Consider the following 17,747-nt stretch of genomic DNA (forward strand, 5'->3'; position numbering starts at 1 on the left):
TTTGAGTTACAACTTTCTTAAATGTCTAGGCCATTTTCATAAAAATTATTATGTTATCCTCCTCTCATCATTTTTTAAGCTGTTATTTTCCTAAACTGCCAAACCTTGCAGTTAAGTATCACATTCATCATGTTAATGTTTTCCTTTTAAGCATCCTGGGGGAGAAGGGGGCACATGAGAGACTAAAATGAGGATCAGAAGGGTGACTGCAGAGATCATCAGCTGGCAATGGTGCACGAGGATAAATGTGTTGGCCCCAGACGACCTCAGAGGGCAGCAGCAAGATAGCAAAAAACTGCGCTGACTCCCAGTAGCCACCTTCTTCTGGTCAAGCCACCAAGTGGGGCAAAATCAAAGAGGGATAGAAAACAAAAGGCCTTAGCAAAAAAAGGCACAAAAGTAAAACAAAATAAAACAAAAAGTTATGAGTCAAGAGATTACTTCACTGTTCCTTTGCAACAAAGAGGACAAGGCCAGAGTGAAAACTCCTGGTTCTTTGCAACAAGATGGGCAACACTTTATTTAGATCACCAAAAATAAGGTTTTACAGAAAGGGAACCATAACATTACACAACAAAGTATAGCTGTAAAATCTCAAACAAGAGAGGCAACACTTTATTTAGATTACCAAAAATAAGGTTTTGGAGAAAAGGAACTGTAACAAGCAAATGTGTGACTGCAAATTTTCTTTTGCCATCGATATCAATTCCCTCTAAAATATTTTGGGACTACTTTGTGATTTCCAAGCAAAACTAAAATTTGTTGGACAGACTCGCTGAGCCTCATCACAAGAATGAAAACAATTTGGAAAACAATTTTGCTTAATGCTAACAAATAACTAAAAAACGTGGTTATTGCTAACGAATTAATTCCAACAGCTACTGAAACAGCCTGACCTACACATGCTCTTATTAACGCTTCACTGTGAACACAGCTGCTCTTTTCCTGCTGTCACAGATGACATGAACAGTGGCAAGGGTCTCATGCTGGAGGCTGGTCAGGCACCTAGGAAATAAACCTTAACAGAAATAACTACAGTATGTAAGCAACTCAAACAAATGGGCCCACCTCTGCCAGAGCCCCCAAGGGTGGGTGTTGTGTCAGCTCTGTAAAGAAGGTCCCCCATCTCCCTAGATCTTCAATGGGAACCTAGAGCACAGAGCTAGACAGAGAAGCTGTTCTTCTAGAACCATCAAAACTTCAATAAATCGCCCTGGGGTTCTTGGTGCTATAGTGCGCCTCACAGGCAGCAACATAGGCCGACTCTGGAAAGAAGTCATCATGATACTCTGCCAAAAACCTGGGAAAAGAAGAAAATGGCCCTGATGATCTTTACAGTGAGGACTCAACACAAGCAAGCAAAATTTTAACTTGCAACCATTCGAACATTTCACCTTTTTTTGGTATTCCAAAGGAAAAAAACTGAACATAATTTTGATTTCTAGGTATATCTGGCTTCTACATTAATTACTATTTCATTGGGATCCTTTCACTATCAAGTGTACAAAGAGAATAGAACCTAAGCTCCACTAGGTGGCAGGCTTCATTATACAAACACTGTTAAAAAAAAAAAAAACAAACTGGTTCTGACGAGTACTGCATTTTCCTGTTATAAAACCAATATTGGGGCGCCTGGGTAGTTCAGTCGGTTAAGCGTCTGCCTTCAGCTCAGGTCATGATTCCAGGGTCCTGGGATCGAGCCCTGCATTGGGCTCCCTGCTCTGGCGGAAAGCCTGCTTCTCCCTCTCCCTCTGCCTGCCATTCCCCCTGCTTGTGCATGCTCTCTAAAACTATAAAAAACTATAAACTCGGGGCACCTGGGTGGCTCAGTCAGTTAAGTGTCTGCCTTCGGTTCAGGTCATGATCCACAGAGTCCTGTGTTGGGAATCCCTGCTCAGCGGGGAGCCTGCTTCTCCCTCTGCCCTTCCCCCTGCTCATGCTTGTGCTCTCTCTCCAATAAATAAATAAAATCTTTTTTTTTAAAGCTATAAACTCAACAAATGTCACTTGAGAAATTCCCAATACTTTCTACAGGCTAAGCTAAACCAAAATTGAATAGTATAAATAGTAAAGAGTATCTGGGTCCTAATTTGCCATTCCAAAAGGTGTTACAGTTCCAGCTTATAGTAGCAAAACTCATAAACAAGGCTGACTTATGTCTGATGATGAACGTTATAATGAGGCCAGTCATTCAAAAGTTCACATTATGCAGATGCTATCTTGCATCTGAAGTGTCAAAGATTTTGCCACAGTGGGGCTTAAACATTCTCACATGGGCCATATTAACCACAAAGCTAATTTAGTTTCATGCTTGTTTCTCCAGCCTCTTTCCACCTGTCCAAATTCCTAAAAATGTAACGATAAACCCAATACCTTCTTTAGTAAAAACTGAGTCAAAATTCATTAGATAGTTAACTCCTTCTTCTTTGGACTCTGCCATTCTTAAGGTGATTATTGAGTCCACCGATTCTCTAATTGACGTTTTGGATACATTTTCAAAATCAATTCCTGTATTTGTAAATCTTTCTAAGTTAATTCTTAAAACCCTAATTTCTATTTTGTATTGGGCATACCTCAAAATCAGCAGGCTTTCCTATGCTATAACTTGCAGCCATTCTTCATATTTTATTGGCATTATTTGATTTTGGCCTACACAGTCTTTATGCCAAATAGAATTGTGTGTTTGAGGGGGAGGTTGGAAGGGAAGAGTATATTTTTCATAATTGTTTCTAATAACATGTAATAAAGTCTCATTTCACTCACGGACGCTTTACTCAAAACGTCTACATAAAAATATCCTTTAAAAACTCCGAAAACCTATTTCTCTGCCTGGAATACTTTCCACACTGATAAATCCTACTTGTTTAGTTCTTGCAGGTTGAAGCCTGACTACAAGGAAGAGGTACCCCCTTACAGAAAAGGAAGAAGTAACATCAGGCAGATAGATGAGCTGGGTAAGGCAGTGTGATGAGCAGCCTTGAACACCAACCAGAGGAACTGGTCAATAAACATCTGGGTGGGAGAGAGCTGGGCCCCAGGCACAAGGGAGTCTGGGGCCCACAGCATGGTGCAAGGAGTAGGGGGCAGAGCCTCAGGCCAAATGATCCTAAGATATAATGACTGGCTCTGTCGGATGAAGGAAACAATACCTTTCTCTGAGTTTACAAACTGTCAGCATGTACTGGTCATTTATCTTAACTCTAAACACAAAAATTCAACCTGTAAAAGCTAATATTTAGGTTAGTTTATGTATATGCAACAAAGAAAAGTCTAATATAAGGTACTTCTGAATAAAAAATTTAAATTATCAATCTCATCACTTCTACTGTAAAAAATTTTCTATTCACAGTTACCCAACTGGATTCTTCTAGTGACACAAAAAATTTTATCTCTACACAATAAATTACAGAAAAAGGAAACAGCCAAAAACCCCTGATGTGACAATTACAGAATCAATCATACTTAGCTAATAGTGTGACTATTTAAAATACCACAGAACTAGCTTCCACATCTATTATGGAGGAGTTCAGGAAAGTCATATATAAGGCAGCAGAGGTAAGTTTTTACAAACAAATTTAAATACCTAAGAAAGAGATCAAAGTGCTTCAGTAAAGCCTTCAGATTCTTCTCAGAAAAGGACATCTTTCCAAGGATTTCTGGAAGTTTCACTGCATTAAAAATAAAACCGGAACCATTTACAATTGGCAGACTCCGGCAATGAGCAGGACACACTGAGGGTCCTTGTTTATCCTATTTAAACTGAAATTAACATCTACATTATCAAAAAAACCCAAAAACTCTTATTTAACACAGTACAGTGGTACAAATGGTATAAAGACAATTTTTATGAAATTTAAGATTCATTCAGTGCCTTTTTTTAAGAGGTCATTTTCAATGATTTTTCTTAGACCCTCAAAATTACCATGAGACGTACATAAACTAACAAGGATATTAAAACCAAAGTGGAGGGGTGCCTGGCTGGCTCAGTTGGAAAAGCATGTGACTTTTGATCTCAGGGTCATAAGTTCAAGCCCCACACTGGGTGTAGAGATTACAAAAAAAAAAAATAGATTAAAAAAAACCCCAAAGTGGAGGGGAAAGGGTGGGGGAAGGCAGAAGGAAGCAGGGACCAGGATTTCTTACCAAACAATCGTAGCAAGTGTTGTGCCCCATAAATGTAAGAGGGTGGAGGCAGCTGGTCACCTGGGGGGTAACTGTCGGGTACAAGTTTCCAGGAGAGGACCTGAGAAAAGATATAACAACAAATCATTCAATTCCTGCTTAACACTGTTATCAAGAGATCTCAAAATTTGGAATCCCAGCAGAAATACACATGCTTTGAGGTTCTCATCTCAAATTGAGTGTCACATTTTCACTCCCAAGCTTCCTGTCCTTCTAGCAACTTAGGAGTTGCTTCACAGCTGGGCCAGAAAATGGGAGTAAACAGTAACAACAAACCAATGTGGAATTTTGAAAGCCACCCCTCTAACTTTCCCATGAAGCTCTTTAAGGGCATGATCTTTTTTTTTTTTTAAAGATTTTATTTATTTATTTGAGAGAGAGAGAATGAGAGAGAGAGAGCACGAGAGGGAAGAGGGTCAGAGGGAGAAGCAGACTCCCTGCCGAGCAGGGAGCCCGATGCGGGACTGGATCCCGGGACTCCAGGATCATGACCTGAGCCGAAGGCAGTCGCTTAACCAACTGAGCCACCCAGGCACCCTAAGGGCATGATCTTGGCATATAGGAGAGTATAATGCATTATGTTGAAAAGGATCAAGCTACAAAATAACGAAGTTCAATATGACTTGGAAAAAATACACAATATAATGTGTATAATTATTATGTAAATACACAGAACTACCAAGAAGTATATACCAAAATGTTAAATGTCCATTTCTTACTGGTGAAATTATGATTTAGGCAGTTTGGGAGGATAAACGTATGCATTTTCCATATTGATTATATATTAGCATATATCTGATAGTTTCCTACAATCTTTTCAAAACATTTTTGTCTTTTCAATCACGTGAGGATCCACCTTCCTTGGCAACATGGAGATACTTCTCATCCCTTAAAAGTTGTAACAATAAATTGCATGTAGAGGAAAAAATATGGCTCCATGTCAAAATAAAAACAAATTTATAAAAATAAAGTGTGGGGGCAGGTGGGTGGCTCAGTCAGTTAAGCGTTTGCCTTAGGCTCAGGTCATGATCCCAGGGTCCTGGGATCGAGCCCCGCGTCAGGCTCCCTGCTCGGTGGGAAGCCTGCTTCTCTCTCTCCCACTCCCCTTGCTTGTGTTCCCTCTCTCGCTGTTTCTCTGTCAAATAAATAAAATCTTAAAAAAAAAAAGTGTGTGTGTAGGGGGAAGGGAGACTAAAGTAAGATTAAGGAAATATTTGATTTCCCAATTCTCAACAGCTATTACCTATAAATTAGCTTAACTGTTTTGGTCATTCTGTACCTTTTCCTTTATAGGAAATCATACTATATTAGAGAATATAGTAGTAAAAAGTAACCCAAACATGTTGTGAGTAATATTACCATTGTTTTAAGATTCCCTAATTTCCTGATATAATTGATTCACTTTGGAAACTAATCTGAACCATTGAATCAAGCGAAAATAGACTTCAACCTTGGTAACCGCTTTCTTTTCCTTCTTTCTAAATTTCAGAACTGTGGGTAGATTTCAGGCTTTTGTTAAAGTCAGAGTTGTATTTAAAAGCTCTCTGATGAGCCTCCACAGAAATACTTCAGCAAATTATACGACTATTTTACTAAGATGCTGCCTTGCCTTTTGGGATCAGTCAAGTTTAATCTGGAAATATAGTAGGACCAAAGAAAATCCTCTATAAGACAAGGCAGAAGGATGCCAAAACCACCCCAGAAAAGCTGATGCACTCAATTTAACACAATGAAATTGGAGAAGCGAGTAAGTCTCACCATGGTTCTGTATGGCTCCATGCTGGAAGTCTGAGCTTCAGCCCTGGCCTCACCTACCCCACCCATCTGTGGTATAGATTACTGAAGGCAGGGATTTGGTTTCAGCATTTTTATTCCATGCCCAGCACCTCAGCCTGTGGTGCACACAACTGAAGCTTGGCAACTGTTTTGACAGTGATACTTGAAGTTAACATAGGGGAATCTGCAATAATTGGAACCATGACACACACAATGTTGCAAAAGCTGGTCATTTGGCTAGTTAGCAGGCCAGCCTACCTCACTTATTCAACTCCGCATTTCAATGCAGTATTATCACCTTCTATTTACCAAAGATAAATTTCATGGGGGAAAACAGGTTTCTAGCAGAGGGATTCTCAACTGGGGTATATAGACAACCACCTGTGAATCATAATGTGTACATCCAGACCCTACCCTGATGCAGTAGGTCAGTGAACAGAGAGTCTCAGGTGATTTGGATGCAGAGCTTTTGTTAAAACACAGAGACAGAGGCACTCACAAAGGTGGGAATTCCCTAAGGTCTCCTGTTTGGTTTGAGAGTCACTGTGGAGAGCCTGTGTTACTAGAAATTCTCTCCTACTAGAGCTTGCAGCTGTACCTATAACCACTAGACGGTGGCCTGAGTGGGAATGGCCTTGCCTGATATTCATGTGCCTTTTAAAAGAAACAGGACTCCCCTTAATAACACGTGCAGGGCCTTGTCTGAAAAACAGGACCTTAGAGACTGCTGTAATAGGAATTTCCTAACTTTCCCTCATTGTCATTGTAAAACAAATTAAGTTTTCCAGCTTTTCTATCGGGGTCAGCCAACTAAGGCCTTCTGCCAAATCCAGCCCAACCCCCTTGTGCTGAAAATGATTGTTATATTTTTAAATGGTTAATAAAATCACATGAATAAATATTTCATGACGTGAAAATCATATGAAATTCAATTACTAGCGTGCATGAATAAATTTGGGGGGCACAGAGCCACACCCATTCATTTATGAGTAACTCTCATGCAACAGCAGAGTTGGATAATCTCAAAAGAGACTGTATAGTACGCAACCCTGAAAATATTTGTAATCCGACCCTTTACAGGAAAAGTTTGCCAACTCTCATCATTAAATGTTCTCTCTCCCTAGTAAAGCTAGCTCCCCTACGCACAGAAAACAGGGAAATCCTACCTCCTAGGTGAGATTCATACAATATCCCAGTAGACCAAGACATCTCCTGAACCTCCAAAACTCACTACCTACACATCAATTAACTAGCCCTAAAAACCGAATTTTTTTTTAAAGATTTTATTTATTTATTTGACAGAGAGAGCAAGCACAAACAGGAGGAGCGGCAGGCAGAGGGAGAGGGAGAAGCAGGCTCCCCGCTGAGCAGAGAGCCCCACTCTGGGCTCAACCCCAGGACCCTGGGACCATGACCCGAGCCGAAGGCAGACGCTTTACGACTGAGCCACCCAGGCGCCCCAAAAACAGAATTTTTATTTTTATTTATTTTAAAAGATTTTATTTATTTGACAGACAGACAGAGAGTGCACAAGCAGGGGGAGCAGCAGAGGGAGAGGGAGAAGCGGACTCCCCACTGAGCAGGGAGCCCGACGCGGGGCTCCATCCCAGGACCCTGGGATCATGACCTGAGCCGAAGGCAGACGCTCCACTGACTGAGCCACCGAGGCGCCCCCAAAACAGAATTTTTAAAATGAAAAGTTTCCTCACTTGTAAAATGGAAACCCGGTGGCAAGGCTGTTCTAGAAAATCTGAGGTGATTTAGGTCAAGTTCCTGGCACACCCTCAAAGAGATGGCTACCGGTACTGCTATTAACAATGGATTTTGTATTTTTAGATAGTTGGGAAAACCCAAAAGAACCATATTTCATAACACGAAAATTATGATATTCAAATTTCAGTGTCCATAAATAAAGTTTTATTGGAACACAGTATGCCCATTCATTTACATAGTGTCTATGGATGCTTTTGGAATTGGGTAGTCTTGAAGGAGACTGTTTGGCCCACAAGGCTTAAAATATTTACTCTCTGGACCTCTGTAGAACAAGTGCGCATAAAATGCATAAAATGAAAATACTCATATTTCAAAACTTGTGCTTATTTAAAAGATGACCATAAACACAGGGCTGGAATTCTAGCGACTTTCTCATTTTAGAAAACAAAACCAATATTAAACATCATCGTATGAAGCATTTTGTTAATATCCACAGCAAGGGCAACGGTGTTTCTAAGGAAACCGGATTCTGGCTCACAGGGCTTAAGCACAATAGAAGGCAGGCCTCACTGGGGATGGCCAGCAACAGTAGCGCTTTACCTCATTTATTTCATTAGTTCTTCTGCCTTCAAAGCCAGCAAACACTGTACTCCCTTCCTTGCTAGGGGTCAGAGGAACTGGTGAGGATGATCGGCTATGCACAGGTGTCTCTTCAAAAGGAAAAGATGTTAATTATTCGCTTGTAAATCACAGAGCAACTGAATTAGACTGCCGGATGACTGTTACAGTAAAGAAATTATTAATCTTTAACAATCATATATGATATTTTCCTATCATAAAAAACAGTACCTGAATTACTTGGGGGGAAAAAACAGGAAACAAGTACGGATATATGCTACAACATGATGAACCTTGAAAACATTATGCTAAGTGAAAGAAGCCACAGACAAAAGGTCACTATTCGACTGAAAGGAACTGATGCCTAGAAGAGGCAAAATCCATAGGGACAGGAAGTAACTAGTGGTCGCCTAGCAGGATAGATTAGGGCTGGGGGGAGGGAATGGGGAGCTACTGCTACCAGACCCAGGAGACACAGCTAAACCAGCCAAACATCCAACTGCAGAGCTGAAGGTGTGGTGACTCCTCTCTCTATGCCATAGGGAAAGTGCCTTGTGAGCCTTGGTTGGAGCCAAACTCCTCAGTGGATTTCCCACAGCTGAGTGGGTGAATCTGGGTGTGACTGTACATTCATCCCCATTCCTCTCCCAGCCTCTCTTGTTGGCTGGACTCCCGTCAGGAGAGCAGTGACTGGCACAGGCCACGCACAGAGTGAATGGCTTTCCCACACCTGAGAATGGACCTACTTTTTTCCAGATGCAGGAACAGCTTTGGCATGCTGGCGGACGTGTCCTGCTGCCGGCGCTTGGGCTGAGGCGAGGCGCTGCTCTCAGACAGCCTGTCACAGTTGGCAGAGTGCCGTGTGGACCGCCTCAGAGACTGCAAGGCTTCTGGTTCAGCTTTGCGCCTTTTGGGGGTGGCTGGTTCACCTGTGGTGGGCTGACTCTCCGTGGACTGCGGTGTGGATGGATTCAACAAAGGTGGGCTTGGAGAGAGCTCCTCTTGGTTCCTACGGAAGAGGAGAGAACATCTCTCTCTCTCTCTCTCTCTCACACACACACACACACACACACCCACCCCTGGCCCACAGAATCTCTGCAAAACCTGGAGCAGTTCTTAAATGTCCTCCTTCAGACAGAACAGAAAACACTCTGGACTCCACTCCAGGAGAATTACAAACTTTTACTTTCGAATGTGGCAAAACAAGTGTTTTCTTAAAGAGTAACCAAACATACTTGATCATTTAAAATCCTCTTGATAACTCTGCAAGGCATGCTGGCATTAAAGATTGTGATGCCCCTTTTGTATTTGTCTTAGAGCAATAGTTCTCAACTGGGAGTCATTTTGCCCTACCAGGGACAGTGGCACTTATCTGGAGACCGTGCTGTTTTGCTTGTCACAACTGGCAAAGTGCTACTGGCATCTAGCGGGTAGAGGCCAGGGCTACTGCCCAACAACCTACAATGCCCAGGACCCTCCACCACAAAGAATGATCTCGTCAAGAGAATAGATTACTATGGTAGCTACACGTGTGGTGAGCAGCATAGCATAACATAGAGAATGCAATCACTGTGTTCTGCATCTGAAGGTAATGTTAACATTGTGTCAACTATACTTCAATAAAAGTTTACTTTTTTAATAAACAGAGTAAGAATACCATGCTATCTCACCACATCGTAACTACTCACAAGACTAGAAAGAAAAGCCACACACATCCGCCAAGCTTTGTGGAACACACAGTCCACCCTGGACACTGGCAACCTTAAGATTTGGAGTAGGGCATGGGGAACATCAACACAGGTCCCCAGTGAGTTGCACATGCCTCTCACATAGGGCGAAACCAATGGGAGAGGAAGGCAGGCAGGCTAAGAGATGATCATGAGGCAGACAGAGAACCAGGAGCAAAGAGCCATGAAGGGAAGGGAGAAGGGGATGGTGGGGAAAGACGGCCAAAGCAGAGCATGGCGTGTGACAAGTGGGAAGTTGTTAGTACCCTGTCTTGGGGAGCAGAGTTAGCAGGGGCAGTTGGTAGACAAAGGCAGAGCATAAAGTAGGCAAGAGCAGAAGAAGTGGAAATCATGAGAACAGGCCATTCTCAGGAAGAGAGGCATAGGAAGATAGGGAAGCAGCTTATACAGGTGAAGGTACAGACTTCAGGTTGGGAATTTCTGCCCCCCACTCCCCCAACCAAACAATAGAGATTTAGGCATGCTTGGTGACCGAGGAAAGAAAGTAGTGACACAGCAGAGCAGGAAAGGAACTAATCTTTAGTTAAAGGCAAAAGGTTGCCAGCCCTTTGTGAACTTTCTCCTTTAATAACTACCCAAGGAGGCAGCTGTTCTTTCCATTGTGCAGAGGCAAAAGGAAGAGCCTCAGAAGGCATCTCCTCAAGTCACATAGCCAGTAAGTGAAGGAGCTAAATTCAAACCCACATCTTCTGCCCTTCTCAGCCTGTGCCTTCTTCATTCCATTTGTCTTTGGAAAGACAGGTTAGCTGCTCAAAATCAAACCAAGTTCTCACACTGGAATCTTCACTTGATAAAATATTTTAGAGCCATTTGAAAGTGAATGACGACTTAGCTTCCCCAGGAAAAAACTCCACTCTTCAATCTCCTCCTCCAAATCTGTTGGCCCCATAGCATTAGATGGAAATCTTCAAAGACAGAGTCAACTATTCGGTTGCTGACATCTGATAGTCAAACTGCAGACTCTCTAACTTACCTGTTAGTGTTTGTGGCACTTTCCTTAATTGGAAGAAAAAACTTGGATGAAGTCACCTTTTTATACTGAACTTGTTCATATGGATAGAGTAAAACGAGTGGGAGTGTGTAATCAAAGGTTATTCTTAATCCATCTACCATCTCCTTACAAAGGTCAACACTAGGAGAGTAAGAAGAGATCAGGATTGCAGTAAATATTTTCCAAAACGTCATAATGAAGTTGCATGTTTTTAATAAGGCAGAGCATTAAACTTAAATGCTATATATTATACCCACACTTATAGAGAATACAATGAGTTTCTAGACGCTGCCAACAAAAAATTAAATGGAAACATTGATCTATAATATAAAGTGAAAAAAATACACCAGTAGTTTTAACTTATTGCACTGAACACAAGGAGCCCGAGCAGCCTGTGCTGCAGAAGGTGGACAGGCCCCAATTACTGGGAGCTGAAGGGGGTAGACATGATGAACTAATCCTAATACTTGTTTCAAATCAAACAATCTGCCTGTCTGACTCTAATCCAGCTGGGTCACATGCACAAGGCAGGCTATGAACACGATTATCCTGCCCGAATAAAAACCTATTTGTAAATAAGCTTTGATAAAATTTTCTTTGCCCATTCTGGTGCTTAAGGACAAAGAGTTATCTCCCTATATTATATCACTGAAAAAGACTGGTCTTGGTGTTGAGGCAGCGCATACTCAATATATCCAGACCAGATACCTAAATAGTTATTGAGCATTTCGAAAAAGGGACAATATTTTGGTATTAAATTTGTTATTAAATGAATTAGTAAGTTGAGTGATATATTAAATGAACTCCACAAATTTCAGAAAGAGTGTCACCTGTTCTAAATGGAAGTCACTTCTCTAATACACAAAGAGAGAGCCACTGAGGCATCAATTCCCCCCTCCCTCACTACTCACTTCTTTTCTGCTGGGATATAATGCACATTCATATTGGCATGTGGCATAGCATGATGGTGACGAGGCCTCTCATTGGCTGAAAAGGCTGCATTGATAGCAAAATGCTTCACGTAGGATTCCAAAATAGTTATGATGTTGGTCTGGCATGGAAGTTTCACTAACTGTTAATAAAAAAACAGACATCTGATGCATGCATCTCATTGTATAAACCATATATTCCAAGAAACAGTGCTCTTGTCTATATAAATTTTTTAACTCAAAAGTAAAGCCAATTCTGTTTGAGAATCTTTTTTTTTTTTTTTAAAGATTTTATTTATTTATTTGAGAGAGAGAATGAGAGACAGACAGCATGAGAGGGAGGAGGGTGAGAAGGAGAAGCAGACTCTCTGCTGAGCAGGGAGCCCGATGTGGGACTCCAGGATCATGACCTGAGCTGAAGGCAGTCGCTTAACCAACTGAGCCACCCAGGCACCCCTGTTTGAGAACCTTTTAAATAAATATGCCTTGAAGCTCTATGACTGCTTCTACTAATCATCACCCATGAAGATTACAGTATAAATTTAAAAAATAAATGTAAGCAGTGATTCACATCTTAATGATCAATTACAGCCACCTGGGGAGACTATGGCCACAGTCAGCCTCCATGACAGCTCAATTATGTCTTAACCTCTCTTTAAAATATTTGAGATAGCGTCCATGTGCGTATGTAAAGTGGGAGCGGCAGAAGGAACGGAGGGACAGGGAGTGAGAGAATCCAAAGCAGACTCCCCACTGAGTGCAGAACCTGATGTGGGTCTTGATCTCACGACCCCAAGATCAAGACCTGAGCTAAAACCCAAAAGTAGGACGCTTAACTGACTGAGCCACCCAGGTGCCCCGTGTCTTAACCACCTCAATGAAGTCCAGGTATAAAGAGTTTGACAAAGCTCCCTAGAGGATTCTAATGGACAGCCAACGCTGGGAAAGACTGTGCATGCCTTAATTCAATCAGCAGCAGAGCAGTACTGTCAGTACTTTAAAAACCTAACTCAGCACAAAACTTAAAATATGAATTTCATTCTTACAAGGTTCGTAATTGTTTGAGTCTGTGATTGTAAAATACGGCTAATGAAAGCTCTATTACAAATCCATGTTTTATGTATTTTGCCTGCATACCCGTTTCCTCCTGTTGATATAGTAACAATCATCCTCAAGCTTCTTTTTCAGAACTTCAGGAATTTCTATAGTTATTGTTCTTTCTTCCATTTCCCTTTTTGTGTGCAGCTCCGGTTCTTCCTTCTGCAATATCACAATTTCATTTTTAACTACTCGTAACAGTGAGAGAGAGTCTATAGCCAAAGGAAGACTAACACAGGAGAGCCTACTATGAAACAAACCCGGTTAATCCTCAACATTCATACCAGAATGCCACATGTCCTAGAGAAAAGTACATTAAAGGCCAAAAGTTAATGTGTTTTAGGGCACTAACCTATGTTACCAATGCTAATTTTGCTTCTCCCCCTTTTAAGTTTGCCAGTGATACTTATGTTAACTTCGAAGGCAGGCAGAAGATGCCAAAGTCTGATACACAAGATTTAAAAACTAATCACCATTATAAAAATAAAGTTCATGGCCTCAATGGAAAGAGATAGGTAACTATGATTTGTGAAAACACTTTATGGGTAAAAAGAGCTACCAAGAGGTTCATACAGTGACTATAAATATAAATAAGGATTATTTTCCCTTAAAGATCAAGTGCAACTTTACAATATCTAGTTAAAACAATGCATTTTTACAAAATGATCTGCAACTGAAGAATTTTATCACATAATTTTACCACTAAATACATGCCAAAGACAGCATTTTTACAATAGAAACTTTATACCACTTCCGTCTTTTCTTCAATATCACTTTCTTCACTTATTTCTTCATCCTTTTCTTCACTACTGTCATCAGAGGAACTGCTTATTGCTAGGGAAAACAAAAACTATCAGGCAAATTGGCATCATATACTTCCCTAACCTTTACAATTATAATTCTTAAGGTGGAGCGTGTGTTCTACTATTGGCAATAATTAACTGTAGTCCTGTATATATTTTAAATGCTGAACACAAATACTGTACCTTTCAGAATAAAAATTTATTTTGATAAATATAACACCAATTTCAATGAAGGCAAAGCCCACACAAGTTAATGATCTGAAAGTGTTCAGTCACCTAGGATTCTACGGTTCTCTGTTGTATTCATAACGGGCCAAGGCTCAGGAATTGCCAAGAAGAAAACGTGAGGGATTAGTACAAATAAAGACACTGGCTGAAAAGGCAGTGGTCATGCGCAAGACTGATGAGATATTATGGACTAACCGACCGCTACTTTAATTGTTAAAAACAAAAGGGGCACATGTTATATGTAATGAGATTAAAATGTTTCCTTGTCTGTAATTGCAATGACTCCTACCCTCAATCCTGTGGTATAAAAGGACTACGTAAAAGTTCTTTTAGCCAGAGAAAATGAAGTCAAGCCACTCACAGTTTTCATCATTTTCATCTTTTTCTTCAACAGGGAGGCTTTTTAAGACAGAGTCAACACCAGGCAACCTGCAACGCTTCTTCTTTCTTCCTGTGCTTCTCCTGAAAGAAAATAAACACAACTGAAATAAATTTTGATGCTGACTGATATGGGTCTTGAAGTACAAACAAGATATAACCACGGTTGGGGCGCCTGGGTGGCTCAGTTGGTTAAGCAACTGCCTTCGGCTCAGGTCATGATCCTGGAGTCCCGGGATCGAGTCCCACATCGGGCTCCCTGCTCAGCAGGGAGTCTGCTTCTCCCTCTGACCCTCCTCCCTCTCGTGCTCTCTATCTCTCATTCTCTCTAATTAAATAAATAAAATCTTTAAAAAAAAAAAGAAAAAAAGATATAACCACGGTGATTCTCTAAGGACCTAAAAATCATTAAATCCTAGAACATAAATGTTAATCTCCACTTCAGAAGATTAAACAGTAACCACACTGAAAACACAGCATTTAGAATACAAGAGCAATTCTTCACGAACACACTTTAAATACATAGTTATTAATGAGCCGTGTTTGTCATATTTTTACTTTTATATTTTAAAAGTTCTAAACACTAAGAGAAAACACACTGAATAACATTTATGTCACGATTTTTGTATTCTTACAGGCGAGCTACAGCTTTTCTTGCCAATTTACGCTGTAATCTCCGATTTTCATCGGTGTCACGAAGGACATGATCTTCAGCTGCCCATCTATCCCAGCTAATCAAACAAAAAAAGGAAAAGCATGTAAAATTCAGTTTTAGTTTGATACAAAACAACTGCTAAAAGCACCTCACAGAAACAGAAGTGTCCCAGAAGTACTTGTTTTAGAACACTATTTAAACATTTTAAAATCACAAAAAGATGCAAATAAACTGAAAAAGGAACTCACGCAGACACAGAAACAACTAGGGTTTCTGGAATTACCCAGAGAGAATCCAAATATAATTGACTTAAAGTAATCATTCTAAAGAATAGGCAAGGTTTGATAAAAAAGCAGAAACAGGAAGTGGAGCTTTTCTACAAGTGTTTCTAAAACTTAAATAAGTTTGCAATGTTCTTGTGCTGCAAAGATGATCAATTTTCAATCCTGTTTAACAAGTACACTCACCTTCTGTTCCAACCATTAAAATGGATCAGATATTCTGGGATCTTTCTGCCTTTTTCGTCTTTCCCAACAATAACATCGACAATCTGAAACCAGGAAATATTGTCCGCAAATGACACAACATACAGAATACTGGAAGCTAGATCAGGAACACTAGATCATAGATCTCTTTTTAAAAGAAAAGAAAGCATTCTCTCCTTTTTTAGACTGAAAGCTGGGTTGAAACATTTTTCCTTTCAATTCCATTTTTTTTCCTGAGTGGATGCCTCAAAATAGGAAACATCCCTCCAACCGCCCCGCGATTGGTCTCTGATACTGAGACTGGGTTCAGCTTCTTTGAAGCCATTGGCCGACCGATTTGTCACTAACTAAAGCGTCCAGGCCAGACAAGAGAGCTGCAGCCCCGAGACCTCTGGGAGTTGTAGTCTCCCCTGCTCAGCCGCATCCAGGGCCAGGACGGTTGGCTGATTATGCCATCCCTCCCGGAGGGGTCCCTAGAGGGAACATCTGGGGCAAATAATGAGGCGTGTTACCCCTAGGGAAGCTCAAGGCGGGGCGGGAGGTTGGACAGCAAACAGCCAGAGGCTGCGGGGGCGGAGCCCGAAAACAACACGCAAAGCCTAGAGGCCTTGGGAAGTCCCCTTAAGGCCAGAGTCGCCCAGAAGCACCTGGGGCCCGAGGCCAGCCCCCAACCCCGGACTGCGGTGCCCATGCCCACTCGTAATCCAGGCCCCAGGAGCTGCAGTTGTGGTTCGGTTCCCCCTACCTCCCCCCAGTCCCCGAAACTTAGACGGGCACAGGGCGCGACTCGGGGACTGAAAACCTAAATGCTGCAAGACACCAAGGGACGAAAGCTACCGGGTCAACACTGCCCTCGGGTGGGGAGTCGCGGCCTAGAGGAGGGGTCAGGCCCAGACACGACTGGTCCTCCCATGTAAAGACGTCGCGAGTCGACGGCCAGTGCTATGGCGCTACGGCTTAGGACCTGGCTCGGTCAGTCAGGGCGTCGCACGGGAGCCCAGGTAACGATGGGCCGCGCAGAATGCTGAGATTTAACAGTAAGGTGAAAGCCGCCGGCAAGCGACCTCCTCGACGCGCAGCCCTCGCTGGCGTCGCGTGCGCAAACCGACGTCGCGGCCCCAACCTCGCGACACTGCACGCGCGAGGTTTCCGATGGCGCGTGCGCAGCCCAGCACCTGGAGGAAGCGGAAGCGTCCGGGCCCCGACTCCCCCGCGCGGCGCCCCGAGAGCGCCCCCTGCTGCACGCACGGCGCCGCGCAAGCCGAGGAGGCGCCGGCATGGATCGCCGGGCCCCGCCACTTCCCCTGCTCCGCGCGGCCGTCCGCACCCGCATCCGCCACCCGTCCCGGGGTCCCCGGCCCGCGCCTCCTCCCTGTCCCTCCGCGGCGGCACCTTGGCATCGTACAGCACTCGCGCCTTGGTGGGGTCAGGCTCGAAGCACAGCACTTTCTCCCCTGAGTGGAATTTAAATTTCATGCCCTCGCTCGCGCTCATTTGCTCATCGTGGCGGAGGGCGAGGCTCCGGGGCGGGCGGAGCGCGCGCGGTGGGGGAGGGGGGTGGGGGCGGGGAGGTGGCGCGCAGCGGCGGGGGTGGGGGGAGGGAGCGGGGAATGGCGGAGGCTGCGGCCGCCCCGCCCTCAGTCCCGCCTCGGCCCGCCCCGCGCCGTGGCCGGACCTGGGAGCCGCGGGGCGCGCGCGCTCCCGGCGGAGCGCGTCTCCGCGAGTCCTGTTGGGCTCGGCAAAGACTGCGGCCGGGAACGCTACCCGTGGCCGTGGTCTTCCGGCAGAACGGCCCCTCCCGCGCTCGTGGGAAAGGTGGCCGCCGCGGGCTGGGCCCGCGGGGTCATCGGGCCGGGTGCGCGCTCTCCGGCCCCGGGGTGGGAGGCGCCCAGGAGAGAGTCTGTCTGGGGTGGGCGCTGGCGGCGGGGAGGCCAGCCGGCGGCCGCCCTCCAGCAGCCACTGGCCCCGCCGCGTGGGCCATCCTAGCAGAGCTGCGCGCCGCCGAGTGTGGCTCCGCGAGGAGGACGTCGGGCTGGAGTCGGGTCTAGATGGGCGAAGGGTGGGTGAGGGAGTGAAGAAAGCCCTGGGGCATACCTGGGCTGGGACTAGCAGGTGGCAGGCCTGGAGCCCTCCAGTGACAGCG

The 17,747-nt window shown here is 43.7% G+C and overlaps 1 protein-coding gene across 2 annotated transcripts; it reads right to left on the reverse strand.

The window, feature by feature from the left end:
- Nucleotides 1–579: 579 nt before the first annotated feature.
- Nucleotides 580–17,148, reverse strand: MSL3 (MSL complex subunit 3). Of its 2 annotated transcripts, XM_028115042.2 has the most exons (13): nucleotides 16,997–17,148; nucleotides 15,587–15,669; nucleotides 15,100–15,195; nucleotides 14,448–14,548; nucleotides 13,804–13,889; nucleotides 13,095–13,217; nucleotides 11,940–12,100; nucleotides 11,011–11,169; nucleotides 9,036–9,298; nucleotides 8,272–8,381; nucleotides 4,144–4,243; nucleotides 3,584–3,668; nucleotides 580–1,300 (listed from the first exon to the last, which is right to left on the reverse strand). In XM_028115042.2, the coding sequence occupies exons 1-13, from the start codon at nucleotides 17,096–17,098 to the stop codon at nucleotides 1,201–1,203; spliced, it is 1,569 nt and encodes a 522-aa protein (XP_027970843.1). In that variant the 5' UTR covers nucleotides 17,099–17,148; the 3' UTR covers nucleotides 580–1,200. The 2 variants fall into 2 exon arrangements, with proteins under 2 accessions (XP_027970843.1, XP_027970844.1); XM_028115043.2 differs by lacking the exon at nucleotides 11,011–11,169.
- Between the last annotated feature and the right edge of the window lie 599 nt (nucleotides 17,149–17,747).

Source organism: Eumetopias jubatus, unplaced genomic scaffold (assembly GCF_037043125.1).
Source record: "Eumetopias jubatus isolate StellerSeaLion01/CBP00866 unplaced genomic scaffold, mEumJub1_p1.0 scaffold_11, whole genome shotgun sequence".
Taxonomy (NCBI): Eukaryota; Metazoa; Chordata; class Mammalia; order Carnivora; family Otariidae; genus Eumetopias; species Eumetopias jubatus.